This window comes from Cynocephalus volans, chromosome 1 (assembly GCF_027409185.1).
Source record: "Cynocephalus volans isolate mCynVol1 chromosome 1, mCynVol1.pri, whole genome shotgun sequence".
NCBI lineage: Eukaryota > Metazoa > Chordata > Mammalia > Dermoptera > Cynocephalidae > Cynocephalus > Cynocephalus volans.
The window spans coordinates 233160199-233180396 of NC_084460.1; the positions used below are offsets into that span (position 1 = coordinate 233160199).

Consider the following 20198-nt stretch of genomic DNA (forward strand, 5'->3'; position numbering starts at 1 on the left):
TTTTTTTTTGGATTACTAAAATAACACATTTCCATTAGAAAAAACTTGACAAACACAAACAACTAACAATCACAATATATCTTTAAACATATCAATCAGGAATAAACACCTAACCTTTCGCTATATGCCCTTTTTTGCCTTTTTGGGGGGGGTCTATATGAGCATATGTGTCTATATTTTTCATAAAATTTAGGAAACATAGTATGTTTTTATACACTACTTTTATGTGTCATTAGAATTTTACATTTGCTCACATTAGTCTTCAAGGTAAGAACTCCAAAGACATGATCAAAAGCTGCATAATATTACATACTATGCATGTATTGTAATTTATAATATTCTCCTATTATACCATTAGGTTTTACTTTTCTAGTTAATTAATATTGTAAATAATCTGCTTTGAACTTCCTTATAGCTAACTCTTGTCCAAACTGCTTGTTTCCCACACCCAATTATATACCTGTGGGTGCATCACCTTCCAGCACACAATTCATCACTAACACTCCTAGTGCCTCCTGCGCCTCTCCGTTGTTTTCAAGGTTTGCAATTTCCCAGGGGATGCATGAGAACAGGTGGTGCCAGCAAGTATCCTGATTGTTTTAAGGAACAGCCTCAGAGCAGTGGCAGTCTGCTCCTGGGGGCCAGGCAGATGGAAGAGGCAGATGTGTCTCCCTACCTGCTCTAAAGGGAGACTCTGTTTCACAAGGCTGAGCGTGGGATGCCCCCAACTGCTATTCTCTCTTGACTTTCCCCAAATTGCAGCACTGGGTTAGCTGTCAGTCAGTTTGAACAGCTGACGGTTTTCATCCTTACTTTCTTTTCATAGGTATTTTTAAGAAAGGGCAGAGGTTATACTTTCCTGCCATTTTTAACTAAAATAAGTAAACCATAGAAAATGCATAGCAGTTAGCCAGGTAAAGATGGGCAGGAAAGGGCTTCCTGAAAATCTTCACAGCACAAGCAAGGAAAGTGAGTAGAAATGGGAGTGCATGCAGGACTCTGCAGGCAGTTCTCTAATGGATACACTAAGATGAGGGATGGGTGAGACAAGGTTACAGATATGGGGGGCAAGCAGGGCACAAGGAGCTACAAGCCCCATAAATGACCTTGGACCTGCATGCAAGGAGAATCAGGTCTGCTACAAGGACACTATGTCTCCTCCTAGCTCAAGAGGTCAGGGCATGTGATTCTCTGTGCAGAAGCAAGCACAGTGCCATATGTCCCAAAAGCTTCACAATGATTTCTGCTGGTGATGAGGTGGTCACAACTCTGATGGCTGGTAGGTTACAAACAGCACAGAAAGTACAACCAGATATAAGCTCCATACAACAGCAAAACACTGGTGCCTCTCTTATGGAAAAAATTTTTTAAAAAATCAAAAAACAGTAGTGAAGGAGCAGCTTCAAAGGAGGAGGCTGTGAACTGTTCCCTCGCTGCCACTGTGCAGCGCTTCTGTCTTAAAGAGATCACATGGGTACAGCTGCATACATAAAAATCGGTTTCATTAAAAGCCTCCAGTCATTCATTTTGCTTATTAAAGCCAATCCACAATGATATTCACAATGGAAATCTCAATTGTCCCCAGCAATGATACTAAAATATAATTAATTCCTCTTCCCGAGGAGTCTATAGGTATGTGCTTGAGGTATCGTGTTAATTGCCACTGTTTCATACCAAGGCTTCAATTAGGAATCAAAAATGGGAGCAAGACAAACACGGATCCCATTAAGTTCCAGAAGACTTGAAGCTGAAGTTTCCCCCCCAACTTCCTCTTACACTGATGATAAAAGCAGAAGACTCCATCTGGGGAACTGTAGTGACATCCAGTGGCTGTGAAGTAAAGCACACCAGTTACAAAACCTGGTTTATTACATAGTGAAAGAAAGGAAATATTTCATGATAGGCTTATATTTTAAATTCAATGTCTATAAAACTGTGTGTACAACTAGAACCATATGATAATATGATCCAAAATCAGGCAATCCAAAGATCCATACTAAAATCAGGATATTTAATTGCCTTCAATAATCTACTTTGCCTATTAAAATTCTCAGCAGCATATATTAATAATTACAGGCAGAGAATATGAAATACTGACATTGTATTCAAAGTTCCAAATGTAATATTACCACTCATGTTGTGTACAAATTCAAGAACAAGTCATTTCCACCATGATCCTCTTGCTCAGCCAAAATAAATATCTGACTCTGATATAGAAGGAACCAGGTAGGCTCAGTTCAGTCCCAGTAATTTCAGTACTATCTGAGTATCTACATTTCTGTATATAGAATGGATATTAAAATACATGCCTTATGCACATTAATAGTAATCACACACATGCATTCATATTAGAAATACAAATAAGACTGAAGTTTCCTTACCACAGAAAATGTTACTCTGAAAATAGATTTTAGATTCCATGAATGTATTAGTCTGTTTCTGTTGCTTATAACGGAATACCTAAAACAGGGCCGATTTATAAAGAAATGAAATTTATTTTTTACAGTTTCAAGGCTGGAAAGTCCAAAGTCCAAAGAACACATCTGGTGAGGGCCTTTCTCTTGGTGGTGACTTTTCACAACAACATGAAGTATCACCTGGCAAGAAGGGGCTGAGCAAGAGAGAGGTAACCTCCTCACCTGTCCTCCTTTAAGGTGACCAGAACCACGCCCATTACTCTATGAATGGATCGATCCATTCACAGGGGCATAGTTCTCATGATCTAATCACCACTACAGGCCCCACCTTTCAGTCACCATAATGGGATTTCCCACCTTCTTAACACTACCACAGTGGAGACTAAGTTTTAATGCATTCTGGGGGGACCTTCAATCCACAGCAATAAACCTACCACATTTTGAGAGTCAAGCATCCCCCCTTCTGACTTCAGTAATATGTGGTGCAATTCAATGGATCAGAAGCAACAATAGTAGCATAGCTCTTAACAACACAGAATGTCTCTGACTGTCCTGAGCTTGTCTTGGTTATTAACGTGAACTCTCTTCTATCCTGTAAGTCAAACTGCTCTTGCCTATAAGGCTTCCGAATCTCTCAGACACTAGATCTTATAAACACGCAGGCCACGTGTGAAGGTGGTGCTATGGGGCATGTACAACTAGCCCAATGAGAGATGGGTGAGCGTCATCCCAGAGAACCACAGGGAGTTTGACATAAGAGCAAAACAAAATTACTTAGCCTTCCAAAGGTCAAAACTTGAATTCTGGCCTCCTTAGTAGTACCTGTGTTAAACAAAATCAGATCATATTGCTCTCAGACTCAAAGACCTCCTGTGGCTTCTGCCCTCAGTGTAACAGCAAGGCCTGCTCCATGGCCTCGGCAACCCTGCATGATCGGGCCCTGTGGCAGCTCCGTGAAGTCCTCTCCCATCACTTCCCACCTTACTGACTCCGCTCCAGGTGCACCGTCCTCTGGGTTGCATCCTGAACACCAGCATATTGCTACCTCCAGGCCTTTCTACTTACTGTTCCCTCTGTTCAGAACAGTCTTCCACTTAACTGCAAGGCCTGCTTGCTGTGTGCTTCAGGTCTCCACTCAGGCATCGCCCAGCCAGGGAGGCCTTCCCTGACGCCTCTGTTTAGAGCACATCTCCCACCTGCCCCCAGCACCTGCTGTCCTCTTCCCACCTTCCTTCCCTCCCCAGAGCTCATCACCACCTAAAGGATCAAAACTATGACTCATTTGTTTCTTGTCTTTCTCTCCCCACTAGAATGAAAACTCACAAGGGAAATGTTTTTTTTTGTTTATTTTGTTCATACTGAATCCTCAGGATCTACAACAGATTATAGGCTTGGTACAAAATCGTCAATAAATATTTGCTAAACTGTTTCGGGAAGGCAGGAGAAGTTCCTACTTTTTGTGGAACCTATATAGTGAAAAGCAAAAAACTAAAAACACTCAAGATGTATTTTTGAGTACACAAAAGAAAAAAAAGGTGGTCTACAAAAGTGAATACATATAGAGATATGTTAAAATAAAGAAACCAATTAAAGAGATTTTTTTAAATGTTAAGAAGTGATCTTAGTGTTGTGAAACTATAAATAACTTCATTTACTTCTTGAAATCTTTATTTGTCACTTATTTATAATAAGCCAAATTATTTTTGTATTTAGGAAAATTTTTTCAAATAGTAGATACTATCCCCTTCCTTTTAGAATTCTATTCACTGGAAACTCATCATTTTGGTCAAAAAGAAGTCAAGAATGTCCCCTGAATACAATGAAGATCTGACTAGCTGGTTGCAAAAGTTTTGGCAAAAAGTTTTGTTCTTTGGTTCTTTGTATCAATAGCACTTGCAGAGACTTAGAGACAAAGATGTCACTGGTTCATTCTATTGACAAAAGGCATCTACAGTTGTATATCATATTGAAGGAGGAAAAAAAAAAACCCACCCTAGCTCTTTTCTTTAATTTTAATATGCAAATAGAAAAAATGTTACTTAATACTGCTATTAGATTGAATGGATATTGCAAACGTATTTATAAGCCACACACACACACAAAACATTTCAAAGACACATCTGTTTATATTTGATGCTGAGGAAGACCACAGCACCTCAACAGTGGTTATTCCCCTGTTATATTGTTAGGTAAAAGAGTGGAAGCTGTTCAATCTAATACATGCTAGTGTTTGGGTAGAATTAATGCTTGCAACTGTCCCGTTTAAATATATAATCTGAGTGAAAAAAATAAAAAGAACACGAGAGAGCGCTGGAACTAAAATTCTTTCTCATAAGCCTTGGTCTAATGCATGACTGATAAAGGCATTAGATAATATTCTCACATCTTTGATTTTATTTCAGCAATTTCCAGAAAATACAGTACTGGAGAAATACTCTTAAATTACTATTTAGTGCTTAAAAGTTTAAATTTAGTATGTAGCTCAAATTAATTCTCAATGTTCCATTTTAAGCTTTGACATTAAAAGACTTGTGCGTTTTATTCCTTAATGTAAATAATTCGCAATGGTCTCAGTGAAAACTGCTACTTGATTTACAGAATAGATTTTTATTATTCAACATTAAAGCTGTTTGTTAGGGATAAATTGTAGCGACTATAACCCAAAAAGAAAAAAAAAATGTTTTTAAAGTCCCCCCAAAAGAGAAATTTAAGAGTATAAAATACTGCAATTATATATTATGCTAATTAAGAACTATATGCCTGCCAGCTTAAGTAAATGAAACAGTTTGGAATATGGCAGATATCTATTGAGAATAACACCATACTTCAGGGAGAAGAATGATCATGAGTAGAAGTTAAATTAGTCACAAATTGCAATGTAGAAATAAATGTTGAGCTTTTTCTGCCTTAGGAAGGTGAGACAGCAAATCATACTGGCCAGTAGAGTGCACCTTCAGAATTCAGGCTTTCTTGGCAGGTATGCAACTATCCACACTCAGCTGTCAAAAAACAGCTGGCACTATTGTAGCTCATCAGCCATCAACTTGGGAAATGCTCAAGTTCAAAATCCCCACGGAGACTATGGAACTACTCCAGCTTCTTTCCACAGGCTTCATTCTGTCCTCTCTTGGAGTTTCTGACATGTCCGAGGACAGTAGATGTCAAATTGGAAGTACACAAACACTCTCTAAAGGCTTCAGGAATACATAGTGTTAAGTAAAACCACTTTCAGAATCTTTTAAAAATAAATCCTCCTAAGAACACAACTTTTCTGCCTATGTCATTTTTTAAAATTCCATTTCATAAGAGAAAAGCAAAGCTCTCATCCCAACTGAACCTTACATCTGACACATTGCTCAAGAGTATAAACTCTCAAATGCATCCAACAAAGGAACGGTTTTATATATCGACAGGTATGCGAGAGAGCGAATAACTAAAATTCTTTCACAATTCTTTAAACAAATTGAAGGAAGTAATTGAGTTGTCACTGATAAATTATTTAAAGTGATTTTGATGATTTATTACTAAAGTTTTTTTTTTTAACATATAAGAAAAAGGATTTTATGGCACGCTGAAGAATAGCCCCCAAAATAAAAACACATCTTAATTTTTAGAACTTATGAATGTCACCTTATATGGCAAAAAGAAAAAAAGAAGAAAAAAAAAAGACTGTAAATATGATTAAATGAAGGGTCTTGAAATGAGGAGATTATCCTGGATTATATGGGTGGGCCCTAAGTGTTACTATTTTTATACCAGGGGACTTCAGAAAGTTCGCGGAAAAATGGAATTAAAAGATAATATGAACCTTTCCATGAACTTTTTGAAGTACCCTTGTAAGAGAGAGGCAGACTTGATACAGCAACATGACCACAGGGGCAAAGATTAAAGTGATGCAGCCACAAGCCAAGGAATGCTGGCAGCCACCAGAAGCTGGAAAAGACCCAGTCATACTGATTTCAGACTTCTAGCCTCCAGAAGTGTGAGAGAATACATTTGTTGTTCCAAGCCATCAAGTTTGTGGTCATTTGTTATAGCAACCGCAGGAAACCAATACAGAGTTTGAAGAATCAAATGGCATTGCCATAACAAACTCCTTCCTTTTTTAATTGTTGGCAAATGCTGTCTCACTCTAGCAGAAAAATACATTCTTTACAACTTATTAAAATAACTTTTTAAAAAACCTTCCACGGTTCACATTAAAGATATAAATTTCCAATTACATTTTTTTAAAAAAGGTCACCCTTTATGTTCATGTCTTAAAAATGTGACACTTATTTCTTAAAAAAAAAAAATTCTCTCTATGTACACTCCCATAGAGAGAATCACCATTATGGATACTTGTATTTGTCTGAACAATAATCAACTCAAAAAGTAGTCCAAATGACAGCATATTTTATTAACTTCTCAAAAAACTTTCATTGTGCTACTAAGGATTATTATAAAATTTCTTTCCATCAATTTAAACTCCATGCTTTAGTTCCAAAATTCCCACAGGGCATTATTTGAGACGTAGTCAATTTATAATATTTCCATACTTGTTTCTTTTTTGTGTTATTTTCTTTGTCTCTCAATCACCAACAACCAAAACCAAAAAGAGTACAGAAAAGAACTACTCATAATTTCCTTCCGTGTATTTTTACACATGTGAAGAAAATCTATGCCATATTATCTATACCATAAGAGACATAAAAGCCAGGATGTGAGACTATGCTTCTGTATCCTTACCGACACCTATGTGAGGCAGGTGCTCAAAAAGCGTCCAGCTGTGGTCATCAATGTAACGATTCTTCAGGATCAACAGCTGGCAAACATCTCGGGCAGTTATGTCACTGGGTACCTCTAAGGCCCTGCTGGTTTCATCTTCACTGTATACTTTAATCACCTGTGTAGGTAGAAATTTTAAAAAGCTGAAATACTCTTATTGTGTTTTCATTTTTATCTTTTATAAATTTCATTGCACATATTTACAGTATATGACATGATGTCATGAGATACATGTAGATAGTAAAATGGTTGCTATAGTTAAGCAAATTAACATACCCATTTTCTCACAGTTACCCATTTTTTTGTCTGGCAAGAGCAGCTAAAATCTTCTCATTTAGCAAAAATCCCCAATACAATGCAATATTATTAACTATAGTCCTCAGGTTGTACATTAGATCTCTAGACTTGCTCATCCTACATATCAGCTATGTTATATCCTTTTACCTACATCTCCCCAACCCAACTTCTGGTAACCACTGTTTTATTCTCTATCTCTGTATATTTGATTTTTCTTTTTTTTAAGGTTCCACATACAGGTGAGACCATGCAATATTTTTCTTTCTGTACCTGGCTTATTCATTTAGCATAATCATACTGTCCTCCAGGTTCATCCATGTTGTGGCAAATGGCAGGGTCTCCTTGTTTAAGGCTGAATAATATTCCATTTTATATACATATACCTATATAATGTTCATATACAATGGAGTTTCATACAAAGCACTCCCTTCAGCGTTTACCAAGCTGTGCTCTGTGCTTGAATTTCTGCTATTAATTGTCATGTTATATATTAATTAAATTAATTATAGGACGATAATACTTATGACAATAGGACAATAAGATTAACATACATACAAAAGTGGTAAATGATAAAAAAATAGGTAATAAATATATCTATTACAAAAACAAAGAGCATTTTCACATTTTTAGTAATTCAAACATATGTAAATTAAATGATTTTATCAGTTCTACCCTATCAATTACTTTTTATAATTATACTTATGACAGTGCAAACAGTTGTTCTCCTACAATGATAGGAGTGACACAAAGTGGTAAAATTACTTTATACATCTATTGGAGAATGTTTATCAAAAGCATTAAAAGACTCAATCCTTTGACTCAGTAATTTTATTCATGCAAACTAATTCAATAATTCTGTCCTAAATGTGAAAAATGGCTTTAGGCATCGACATGTCCAGGAAAGCATTATTTGTAATGTTACCAACCTAAATATTTAACAGTAAAAGAATGGTAAATACAGTACTTTCACAGAGTGAAATATTATATAGTCCTTTAATACACTATTCAAGGAAATAACATAAGAACATTTAAAATCATTAAACTGTACAATGCAAACTTCTTGTTGGCTTTGGCTACCAGGCACCTACCCCTCTTCTATCAGTATTCTGAATTCCTTTTGGAGCACCACTCTCTCCCTCACTAGTAGACTTTGTGATTCTGGCAGCTCCACCTTCAGCTAAGTGATGGTGTGCTAGAGCTGCTAGAACTGGTTTGCAAGAGCTGACTGTCAAACATTCAGGAACTGTGCAAGCCAGGCATCTTGAAATGAGCCATGGTGGGAGTATTTACACTATAGAAACTAATAAATGTTATAAATAAGGACTTGATTTTTTTTTTTTTTTTTTCTTAAAGCCTGTTTATCAGTGCACTACTGCCTCACCTCCAGGGTGGAAGATGTTTTCCAGATTGACCAATCCGTGTCCAGAATACTCCTGACAACAGTGATTATTTCACAGATGGGCATGTGACCTCATCAGAGCCAGTCAGAGCCAATCTAGATATCTGTGCACATAACCATAGAGTGGGTTCTCTTTTCTATTGGACCAAAGCCTAGGAAGATTTAGGCTGGAGCTGCTACTGTTCACAAAGAGAGCAACTGTGGGCAATTGCGGTCCCCTTACAATAAGCCATACTGCAGTGGACTGAATGTTTGTGTCCCCTAAATTCATATGGTGAAATTCTAATCATGACATGATGATATCTGGAAGTGGGGCCTTTGTGAGGTAATTAGGTTATGAGATTGGAACCTTTCTGAATGGGATTAGTGCCTTATGGAACAAGTCACCTTGTGATCCTAACTAAATACGACAAACACTTGCAACCCACTCTTTCTTAGTTGTGCACATGGAATCCTCTACCTGGAACATATTTCAGTGCTCTATTCACCAACAACATGCTTTCTTTGGCAAATTCCTACTTTCATTTAGCCCCTATTCCAGTTGCACCCCTGCAGAGAGTCTTCAGTGACTGCCCAAGACTTTGTACTGTGTCCCTTTTATGTGCTCTTATTTTATAATTTTCTGGTTGCATGTCCTTCTCCCCAACTATGCTAGCAAGCTCCTTTAAGGAAAACCCGTTTATCTGGCAGTTACCATTGTATTACAGGGACCTAGCCCAGGACAATGCACGGCTTAATAAAGATCTGTGGAGTAAATGAATTTTGTACCCCCTGCAAAGCTTATCACAATGTTTGGCAGATAGTAGGCACTCAATACATATTTATAAAATTTAATTTTAAAATATTTTCTGTCATGAAGAATAGAATTTCTTAAAATTTTTATGCTCAAGAAATTAAAATTACTATCAATAAGCAACAGACATACAATTTTTCATCATAAAAAATCCTAGGTAAGAATTGACTCAAATCAATTCAATGGCAATTCTGAGTTTTGAAATCATTAAGGTGGCCATTAAGTCATATGAAATAAGTCATGAAAATACATTGTCATTATCAAAATCAAATGTGACTGTCTCTGAATTTTCACTTTAGTTCATTTATTTTTTGATTAAAACATGTAGTTCACTATGATGCCAAGATCTGTTTAGAGTCCCAGTATTTCCCTATTTGCATCTGGGTAGGCAGGCTATTGTTCTTAAGGGTGTGCCTTCGGTATTTGTATTTGTACTAGACAATTGGTGGAATTCTAAGGGATGCCTTCCACTAAATATCCATGCTGCTGTGATTACAACTGACTGGACCAAGCACTGCTGGGTGCTCCTGCCAATAGCAATGTGAAGATTACCACTCCTAAGAGGATAAGAGGATCTTAACTCTGGGACTGTTCCTTCATGAGAAACAATGATGAGTCCCTGTTTCAGTTCTTTGCTGCACATTCCAGGCCAGGATATGGGGTTTTAAAGAACACCTGGTGGCTGCTATAAAGGTTCCCTGACCTCCTGCCTATCCCCATGTTTTCTTACAGTAAATTCTCATCACCTGTGGTGACAGAAGCCCACCTCTTATTTTGTATGCTGTGTTTTATTTCACAGAAGCTAAGAAAATAAAAAACTAGAGACATTCTGAAGGCTAAGCCAAACTCAAAAAGAGGGCAAGAACAGAGCAAGAGACAAAGTTGGGGAAAATGAAAAAGATAACTAACCAATCAGGAAATGCCATTATTTTGTTCAGACTATGCCACTGCAAATTTGGAAAAACTAAGTTGCCAAGAATTAAGACACAAATTTAGAGGAGCTAGCCAACTTAAAGGAGCATATATTCATTTCTAAAATAAATAACACGTGCTGAGAGAAAAACTTAATACTTTTGTTTGAACTCCATTCCAAGCCCTTATTTTTTTAATCCTATTTAATGCTAACACTTGGCCAAAATACACATTCATATATGAATGCTGAAATTATATTTAGATTAATATTCCCCAGCAGCATATCCCTGTCATCTCTTAGATCTATTCAGTAATTATGAAAATTCTTACACTACCAATGGAGTGCCTTTGTTTAAAAGTTTCATTTCATTTCTATTTATTTCTCCTTAAAATATATGAAAAAGGAAAAGACAATCTAGGCCTTAACTCTCTAGTTCGAGTTGAATATGCCTCTTGCCAAAAGTGTTACTACACTAAACCTTCCTATTTAAGAAAAAAAGTCAACTCATCACAAAAGCTACATGACTAGTATGGGTTAAAACTATATTAAAGACTTTTGCGATTATGTAAAAACCAAATAGTAGAGCTGTTCTTATGAATCATCAGAGCAAAATGTTCATATCCTATTTCCTCTACATACTGAGAGGTAAAAAGATTTGAAGTTCATATAATCATGCTATGTAATAAAGGGATATTATACATGTCCAGTTCAATGGCCCACATTCCCAGCTTGCATTATAAAGTGAAAAAATAGGAGGAGAAGAATATTATTCACATCAATTTATCTACAAAATCATTTGAAATTGCATGCCAAGAGGAAGAAATTCTACCCGGGCCCTAAGGAAGAATCAGAACAAACTTTGTTTTGGCAATGCATTGAAAGTTGACTAGCATGAAAAACATGGAACTGATAGGGTCTGTCTATAATATCCCAGCAGCATAAACAGAGCATCCGAGGAAGGCCACGAGCGTACACAGTGGCTGGGTTGGGAAGCCCTTCTGTGTTACTGTAATCCTGATGATCAGAACAACCTTGGCCTTTAGAATACTTTACAGCTACAAAAACTTCTCTAGGAGCATATGGCATCTAGCAATGAAAACTTAATACATAGTCACAGTAGCCCTAAAGGGATATACCAGAATGTGGCTGGAGCAAATCTCTGTTGCGACTGACATCCTATCAAAATGTATTTATACACTTTATACATCAACTCTTCCCCTAGACTGCCATCCATAAAAGGTAAGTGGAGTAAAGAGATTAAAAAATTAACATAATCCACTTTTAAAGCAGGAGACAAAACAGTGATAAAATGCAACAAGAAATAGTAACTTTTAGGGAAAAAGCTTGAGGCCCCTAAAGCCTCTAGACCAACAGAGATAAAACATTTGAAATGTAAGGCAAAGGCCATTTCTAAAAATAAATAAATAACATAAAGAGATATGTCGAAGGTCAATTCAATATGTATCACCTTGTTCCCAAAGCACACTTAGAATTTCTCTGCAACTATCACTTGAAATTCTGACTCTAAGAACAGATTATTTCAAAAGACCTAAGGAAAAAAACTGAGCAAGGGCTAAGCATTCAGCCTTTCTTCTCCTCCCGGCTGACCCCGAGGCATGGGATGGCATGGGATGGCCAGTTCCTTTTTCAATCTGGATTCATTCTAGAATATTTGATATGAACCCAGGATTGTCAACTGGTTTTGATGATGCCACAGAGCAGAAAAGGGGTTGCAAACCTGCCGTGATTGGAAACTAATTACTCCCTAGGTTTGCCCCACATATCCTTTGTTCCTTCAGAGGGGAGAGGACAGATGAGGGACCATCATTTAGCAGGTAAAAAAAAAAAAATAATCAAGGATTAAGCATAAATAAATTAGCAGGAATCCATAGAATGAAGTGAGAAAAAGAAAAAACAAAGAAAGAAAGGGCAAAAGTGGAGGAAAAAGACATTTGGGGCATGATAATCTATGGCTATCTTCTATATCAAAGTTTCTATTTTTAGGAAAACTTAAATGTAATATTTAATTTAAAATAATGTAAAGTCTATATTTCAAAATAATCTTACCATGATGAAAAGAATATAATTTTTAAATAGAAACATTAATTTGTTAATTTATTTATTATATCTATTAATTAAATAGATTACTAATGTATAATTAATAGAAAATAAAAAATAAGAAAAAACATCCACAGAAAATTGTTCTGAACTAGATCACAAAGTAGAGCTTATTTCTACAGCTCTTTACAAGTTTATTAGTCAACTACAGTAGGATAATAAAGCATCTTCTACTGGTTCAAGGTTTTTTCTTTATTATTTTTAACAAACAGGCAAGGTACCTAAATTATGTGAAATATTTTTATATCAAGGTCAGAGTAACCTTGGATTTTTACATTCTTCTAAATAAGGAATACAATGTCCTAAGATAATGGGAGACATTCTTAGACATTTTGAATTAAGTAGCTCAATGTGTTCCCTTGAAGGGAATGGGAAATAACATATGCATTATTACTTATTCCAAATCTCTAACAGTGTTGTTTAGATGTTATATTTTAAAAACGAAACTGTTCCAAAAGACACTAACAGCTCAAGAATAGCTATTGATTTCTGATTCCAATCTTGTATTATTTTGCTAGCTGTTGACTATTTACTACGAGCAGAATAGTACATAGTTTAGAGAAATCAGGTAGCAAGAAAAGTCTTAAATTCTCTTCATCAAGAGAGATATTCAACAGCACATTTTACTTGAGCATACACACTATATGTTTACTTAAAGATATTACCTCAAAACAGATACTGTCACCAATATCAGAATCACAGGAACTGCAAGATACCGACAGGTCCATTCCATATCCCTACGCTCCCTTTCAACTTTACTCCCTACAATCCCTTCCTCTGACTTAACCCATACTTTTTGTCCCTTGGTTTCTCGAAAGAGCTATGCTTCTTCTTGACACAGGGCCTTTGCATATACTGCTACTTCTGCTTATAACACTGTTTCCCCACTTTTCCCCACTTTCCCCAGTTCTTCCTCAGATCTCAGATAAACCATTATTTCTTTGGGGAAGCTTTCAATGACCCTCCCAGTTTAGGTCCAGGTCCTTTGTTCTCTGTATGCACGAGTGTGACAATGTAATTACTGTCCATCACCCTCGGCTACTCAGATCCTTAGAATGCTGCACGACAATGCTTGCTTCCCATTATATCCCCAGCAGTGAGCACCGTCGGGGCACACAGTGGACAAGCAAAAATATTCTTTCAGTGATGAATGAAACCATCGTATATCTGCATGAGTCACCATTAGGGATTCCACAACAGTCGCACTGAAACCTCATGGAATCTGAAAACCGCTAGAGGAGAAAAGACACATGACCAAAGAGAAAATGTAGGCAAGTGTTCATGAAATGTGTGAACTGAACAGAGGTGGATTAGGTGACTTTTGTGGCCCATTTCACATCTGCGGTTCTGTGAGCATTAGAAGAGAAGGTAGGAAAAGATCCGGGTCAGACAAACATTATGAGTGAAGACATCGAGGAAAGCAGCAGCAAAAACTGTGCAGGGAACCGTAAACAGACCACTCGGCCGAGGCAAAGGGAATAGGCTATGAGGAACATGTGCCGGACGGCCTGAGGAAGGAGCCTTCACTCAGGACTGCTCAACACCAGGTTCCATCAGTGCAAACTAGCAGGAGGCCACTGCAATAGGAGGTGATTTTGAAGTCACCCCAGTGACAGGGTATCTTTTTTTAAACAGCTGGCAATACAGAATTAAGTTTCAAAATGACAGTTTTACATGAATATGATTACAAAGTGGTAAGAGAAGAAGGATGAATAACCACATGGTGACTTAATCATTTAAGAATGGACTCAGATATTAATAACAGAAAATCCACCCTACGATGACTTAACCAGATTGAGATTTATTTTTCTTCACAGTGGAAGCCGGGGGCAGGAGCTCAGGGGCTGGGCAGGGAATTCCATCAGGTCATCACTGACCCAGGCTCTTTCTGTTCTTCCACGATCCTTCAGGTGTGGCTCTTATCTTTGAGGTCCCAAGATGGGTCATCCCTGCACACCATCTCTGTTAAAACTCTGACCTGATATGTAGTGACATTTGTATGTTACTACATTTCTACAGGAAAATTATAGAGCATGCCTGGTTTAGAGATGAACTGGGGCTGGCTGGTTAGCTCAGATGGTTAGAGCGTGGAGCTGATGACACCAAGGTATAGGATTTGATCCCTGTGCTGGCCAGCTGCCAGAAGAGAAAGAGAGATGGATTGAGTCAGAATTGGAGAACTCGTGTTACTGAAAATCCATAGAGAGCTTCCAAGAGTTCTGGACACGAATTCGAACTGCAGGGAAGAAGTTTTATGATGTGTCAGTTTCCTATCTAGCATCAGGCTAAATAGGCCCATGTGGCCTCACTACTGAAAATGCACTAAACTTGGCATGAAAGGGGATTTAGCATTGCCACACCTGGCAGCTTGGGTCAGTGAAACTGCAGAATCATGCCACGTCTAGGCTTCCAACCAAGAGATGAAAGACAGGCTGCAAGCAAGAGGAGGCTCAGAGTACCTCCTTCAAGCCCTGGACTTAGCTTCGTCCTCCTACACTAGTCTTTACCTTCCCTGCTCTCCTTGTCTCAGGCCAAGAGACCTGGGGGCTGCTCCTTCTTGGACTTCCTTCCTCCCTATAGGGTAGGAATTTTTACAAAGAGAGAATTGGAAGCCCTTTCAGTTTGCTCTATGATGTGACAGAAAAAAAGGCAAAGGAAACTGCTCCAATTTCATTACAAAAGAAGGCAAACATTAAAAACTAAGTTAAAAAATATCCTAAGCTATCACTCACTGACGTGCGCGCGCGCACACACACACACACACACACACACACACACACTCTTTATTTTAGGACCTAAATCCAATATGAATAATTAATAAAGTATCAAATCGCAAATCCCACACTAATGTTTCCAATGACTTCATCAAAGGAGTGTTCTCTGAAACCTCAGTGTTTTTAAAACTCATGCAATTCCTGCAAAGATGCCAGCACTGACTAATTCACCTTTGAGATGAAGAAACCTTCACAAGTGCTGATGCTTATTCATATTTAAAGCAGAAAACCACTGGACATGCCTATGTTGGACACAATGTTATTTCAGCATCTCATTTCAGTTTATAAGAGTAGTTTATTCCCAGAATAACTGTAAGACATGTCTACATGAAAAGTTAAAAATTGGTTCACACAGTGAGAAAAAAAAAAAAAGACAAGTTGGGGAGGGGTGGATGGAAAAGTGTTCAGAAGAGAGCAGGGGGAAACATGAGGAGGGGAAAGATACTGTTTATTAGAGCCTGAGACATACCAGACTTTATTGCAATTGTTGAGCCGTCTGGTATCAACTGAAGTATTTTTAGGAACTACCTTATTTCATTGGTTTTTAAAAGCACATTTTCTCACATTTAACTTCTCTGAAACTTGGATGTAACCTACCATCAATGGTATGTTATAGTTTTGTCACAGTTTAACTGGAAGAATATAAAATAATGATGCTTCTTATAATTTATTGTACATACAATAAATTAAATATGCTCTGTTTAGTCCTTCTGGGACATTTGGTGGTACTATTTTCTAAACTTATACTAGCATACAAAACATCACTTTCTAGATCCTAACATTCCCATTCTGTGACAGCCCTAAGGACAACTGATTTACATCCAATTTAAAATCTTACTTCCCCTTCATTGTTCTAAATACGTATTGTATATTGGTGCAAAACATCTATAGAGAATATTCCTGTATAAGAAATGGAATCAATACTGTTAGAATCATAAAATACTAAAGCTTAGCAGGGTTCTTGGAAAACATCCACTGAAATCCTCTCATTTTACAAAAGAAGCTGAGGCTGGAGAGGATGTGCTTTGCCCAGGGGCCTTCAGGTGGTCACTGGCAAAGCAGCCACAGAACCCTGTCTCTGAGCTCCTACTTGACTCTAAAGCAGCCACAGAACCCTGTCTCTGAGCTCCTACTTGACTCTGTGTTCTTTCCGCTCTGCTCACCCAACTTTTATGCTGCTTTAAGCTGCTGCTACATGACATCTTGGATAAAAGCATAACATAACCAAACACTAGAACGTAAATAGGCATATATGTCCCAATAGCTTGTTAAATGTCAGAAATTGTTTTTCTTTGTTTTTTCACTGTTCTCAGCATCTTGCTAGAAAAAAATGCAAGTCCTGAAACAGCCAGCAGAGGGAGGCTTTATTTCTCAGTTCGTGCAGACAGAGAAAGAAAATGTTTTGAAAATTACAGTCATAACATTATTAACCCTGCTTGATATAATTATGAGCTTGTAACAAAGTATAAATCTACTTTTTAAAAATTCCTCACTATTTGAATTTTTAAGATAAATGATTTCTACATCTTAAACTTCAATAAGAAGAATTTTTAGGTATATGTCACATCACCAGGAATCTTTCCTGGGACTCAAGCTTGAAGTTCTCCCTGGGATCTAGAAAGCCGATGTAAAAAAATTTTCTACAAATCTTGATAGAACTACCCAAGCTAATTTGACTTCTGAAACTGTAAAATAATATTCCCGATATCTTCCCAAACCCAGCTGAATATATATGTCCAAATATACGTGTCTAATTAGGAGGCCATAATCACTTTCTGACAATGCTTTTTTTTCCAAAATAAATTTTGAATTCCTCTTTGTGGAACTGTCTTAAGAGCAAGTACTGTTAATACCCTACAGTGATGGAAAATCTTTATCCTTTCTGGGGGGGCGGGGTTAGCATCTGAAATTATCAAATGTCTTGCTTCCCTTTTCTGCCAACAAGAGATCCTTATTTCAAGATTTGGCATAGGGTGCTGGGGCATGGCCAGAATAGCCCCAGCTCCAGACTGCCCCAAACAAGAGTCTGAGACTGTCCATCAACCCAGTTATTTTTAATCTACCTTCACTGCCAATCGTGGAGCATGCATTTTAGTTTACAAAATAATATGAGGCCCAGTGCCCATTCTCCTGGAGGTTCAGTCCAGGTGGTCACAGTGGCTGGAGGACTCTGTAATCCCCTCTGTGATCAATGCTAGACCACCATCTTAATATTAGTTATGAGTCTTAGATTCCTCACACTGTAACATGGGCAAAATGCTGGCAAACTGACAGCACACAATTAATGTTAAAAATTATTATAATAAATATTTGAAAGCAAAATAAGGCATTTATGAGTAAGTCCTAAGAGACCCCCCACACACACACACACACACAGTCTTGTTGAGCTCTAAGAAATACATACATAGTCACTATGTCTTTGAGGTAATGTTGAGTGCACAGCAAGGAAAAATAACCAGGAGGGCAAAAGGTAGATTGGCAGGACAGGTGAAATTTGTCTCAAGAGTAGTCTACAGATGAGAGGAAAGTATTGCAGCTTCACTTTGGAGAACATTCTGAGAGGCAGCCTCCCGTGGTGGGTGGAGCAGTCGTGCCTCTGTCATTTACAAGCAGGTGCTTTGGGGAAGACGCAACTTTTCAAGCCAACTGTCCTCATCCAAAAATGGGTTTAGCCACCAGCTTTATAGGGTTCTTAAAGGTTTTTAAAATAATGCAAAATCAGTGCTGAACACATTGTAGCTGTTTCAATTTGTCTTGGTCTGTGTGAAGGGCAGTGAATATGCTAAATCGCTCACAGCAGCAAGCTGGAGCTGGATAAAGGTAATGACAAGGCCTAAGTGTGCAGCTTTTTAATCCCAAGGGATGAAACTCAAGAAAAAATGAAAAAAGAAAAAGCAACAGAGACAAATGGGGCAAAGGAAATGCCAATAGCAGGTCAGTATCTAAAGAGCTCAATCTTGTTTTTACAAAAGTGGCGTTTACCCAACTAATGAGAATTATACACCAACTCTGTCTTCTCTATGCTGGGCACTTGGGTCCAGTGATGATCAAAAGTGATCCAGCCCCTGCTGTCACATAGCTACCATTATAGTCATGCCACTTGTCTACTGAAGCAACGTCCTAATGCTGGGTACAGTTTTACCTCTTTTCGAATATACAGCCCAGAAGTCTCTGCCTAATACTGCCTAGCACATTGAAAGAAAGGACTATCTAACCACATATCGTCTTGTATTTAAATCTTTGGTCCAATATTTTAAAAAGATATTCATCAGCATATAATAGCTAGATTAATTTTTAAAAATTCAAAGTAGAGTCCTCCTTAAGTTACAGACAGGGAGCACTGGAAACAGCATCTGGAAGATATATTGTCCCTCCCCCTTGTCCCCAAACCACCCCCCATGGGTCTGCATCACACCACTTTTTGTTTGATTCATTCACTATAAGAAAAGTTTTGAATAACCACTTTAGTAGGACAGGGCATAGATAATTTAAACTCATGGTAATAGGGAGATTGTAAACTGTTTATGAAACTAGTAAAACATGCCATTTCACAGGTGGGGGCAAAAAAGCAATTCGCATTTGTTGGGCTTCTACTGTGCGCCAAATACTTTTAAATATTTATCCTATTTAATCCTCACAACTGTTCTGTGAGGAAGCATCATTATCCTTGAGACAGAGAAACTGATTCTCAGGTTTAAAAGAATGAGCACAAAGTCACACCACTGGGTTAGCGACAGAGCTGAGCTCAAACTCAGGGCTTCCTGGCTCTAAAACACACAGTCACTACTACATCACACTTCCTAAAAACTCACTTCTCCGGAAGGGAAATGTTTTGTGATGTACAAAATTCATTCATCAGTGTGGCACCCTTCCTAGATGAGTACTTGACTAAGTGACCCTGAGTAAAAATGAAAAAGGACAGAAGAGAAATCAAGATGTGGCAAGAATGAGAACGCCGGATAAAAAGCAGTAGCTCCACTCACTACCACTTCACTACCACCTTCCAAGCAAGTCTGCCACCTAAACCCAAGCCACCATCTGTGACTTCCATTCCCCTCTCTACTCAGGAAATCTGCTCTCTCCCCACTTACCACAACGACTATCCCCATACAAGTAATGGAATACTTTTATTCAAAAGCATAACCGTATTTCCCCTCTGGCATCACAATAATAAAAATCCAAGAGACAAATATTTACTGAATCCCTAATATGTTCGAGGCACTCGTAGTGGAGATGACCAGGTGCCCACCAACAGCCACCCTTCCCCTCTTCCCTCCTAATGAATTCCAACTCTGGTGAGGATGGCAGTGTGCTGAGCTCCAGGCCTGCATGTCCTGACTTCCCTTGTATCCAGAGTCGGCCACATGTTATAGTCCTGGACGATAAGATGCAAGCAGAAGCTCCTGGTTATTCCAGAGTGGTATGTTAACACACGATAAAACTAACCAGCCTGCCCTTGGTCCTTCCCATTCTCTGTGCCAAGATTGTGAATAGGATGACTAGAGATTTGCATTTATCTTTCCATAAAAGGAAAAAGAACCCACACTCAGGAAGATATAACAGAAAGCAAGAAGGAGTTTGGTTGCCTGAGGACACTGTGGGGCTGCCACATTAGCTTTGGACCGATCTTTCTTGCAAACTGAAAGAAAAATAATTCCCTGTTTAATCTACTGTCTTTTGAGTTTTCTGGTTGTGTGAAATTAAATTCTGCCTACAACTG

General features: G+C 38.0%; 1 protein-coding gene across 2 annotated transcripts in view; it reads right to left on the reverse strand.

Annotated features, from left to right (window-relative positions):
• GRB14 (growth factor receptor bound protein 14) overlaps positions 1-20198 on the reverse strand; it is a 104502-nt gene that overhangs the window by 33415 nt on the left and 50889 nt on the right. For both annotated transcript variants that reach the window (XM_063107198.1, XM_063107199.1), the window contains one exon: positions 7146-7302. In XM_063107198.1, the coding sequence (XP_062963268.1) occupies positions 7146-7302 (157 nt within the window). The remainder of the gene's footprint in view (positions 1-7145; positions 7303-20198) is intronic.